This window comes from Dipodomys ordii, unplaced genomic scaffold (genome assembly GCF_000151885.1).
Source record: "Dipodomys ordii isolate 6190 unplaced genomic scaffold, Dord_2.0 Scaffold66, whole genome shotgun sequence".
NCBI classification, from domain to species: domain Eukaryota; kingdom Metazoa; phylum Chordata; class Mammalia; order Rodentia; family Heteromyidae; genus Dipodomys; species Dipodomys ordii.
The window spans coordinates 4,736,092-4,737,263 of NW_012267282.1; the positions used below are offsets into that span (position 1 = coordinate 4,736,092).

General features: G+C 47.7%; 2 protein-coding genes across 2 annotated transcripts in view; one reads left to right on the forward strand and one right to left on the reverse strand.

Moving 5' to 3' along the window:
* Vps29 (VPS29 retromer complex component) overlaps window positions 1-939 on the reverse strand; it is a 10,827-nt gene extending 9,888 nt beyond the window's left edge. The window contains exon 1 of the mRNA XM_013023189.1: window positions 869-939. Coding sequence (XP_012878643.1) covers window positions 869-937 — 69 coding nt within the window. The 5' untranslated portion in view covers window positions 938-939. The remainder of the gene's footprint in view (window positions 1-868) is intronic.
* Window positions 1-1,172, forward strand: part of Rad9b (RAD9 checkpoint clamp component B) — a 33,747-nt gene that overhangs the window by 13,986 nt on the left and 18,589 nt on the right. The window lies entirely within an intron of this gene.

The window sequence follows — 1,172 nt, forward strand, 5'->3', positions numbered from 1 at the left end:
TTTTTCTTTTTGCTTATGTGGTGCTGAGGAATGGAACCCAGGGCCTCAGGCATGCAAGGCAAGCGCTCTACCACTGAGCCACCTTCCCAGCCCACCAACACAGTTTTTATAAATTTGCTTTGTCAATCTTCGATTTTCTAATCTTGCCCTCCACACTGACTTCCCTTTTTTTGGGGGGTAGGGGGAGGTACTCAGCCTTTAATTCTGGGCCTGAGTACCGTCCATACCTGAGCTTTTGAGCTCAAGGCTAAGGCCCTACCTACCACTTGCAGCTTTCTCGGTGAATTGGAAGTAACTGTCTCATGGACTTTCCTGCCAGGACTGGCTTCTAATCATGATGCTCAGATCCCACTCTGCTGAGTAAGGATTACAGGCATGAGCCACTGGCATTCACCTGTCTCTTTTGTTTCCCATTCTGCTTAGATTATTTCTAAGATTATATAAAGTAATACTTATAAGACAATTTGAAAAACTCCTCAGTAATATTTCAAAGGCTAATATTTTCTTTTCATTTTGGGGGTAGGTCTGATAATTTTCCAACTATGCTGATTTTAATACATTTATGTTCAAAGTTCTAGTACTGAAAAACTAAGTTATTTTTTGTAGAAAATGTAATATAGTACCACGAATTCAGTATCAAGTGATGAAAATACCTAGTATAGACAAATAGGTGATAAATACTAACAAATTCAATAGGTTAACACCTTTCCCGCATCTACATGCGCTTCCCCTAGACTATGGACACTATAAAATGTTGAATGTCTCCTTTGCCAAAAAAAAAGGCTAAAGCTAAAATTGTGCCAAGGGTCCCTTCACGTGAGAAGTTACGCTGCAGCTAAACCGCCCTCCGCCCGCCCCAGCCTGGGACCCAGGAACGTGCAATCACGGCCGATAACGGCTTCGTCTCCCTTCGGATTTCGTGTGTCAACACGACCATACCACAGATTACATGTCCGGAAGCAAAGGCCCAAACCGGAGTGAAGATAAAGGGAGAATTCCACGACCACGACACGGGCCCCCGAAGAGCAGCGGGAGGGGCGCCTAGGAGCAGCTGGATCCCGCGGTGAGAACCCCCCCCCCCGCAGGAGCCCGGGGGAGGCTGGGGGCCAGGTGACGAGCCACTGAAGAAAGCTCCGCAACCACCCCGCCAGCCCGCGCCGGGCCCGCGCCTC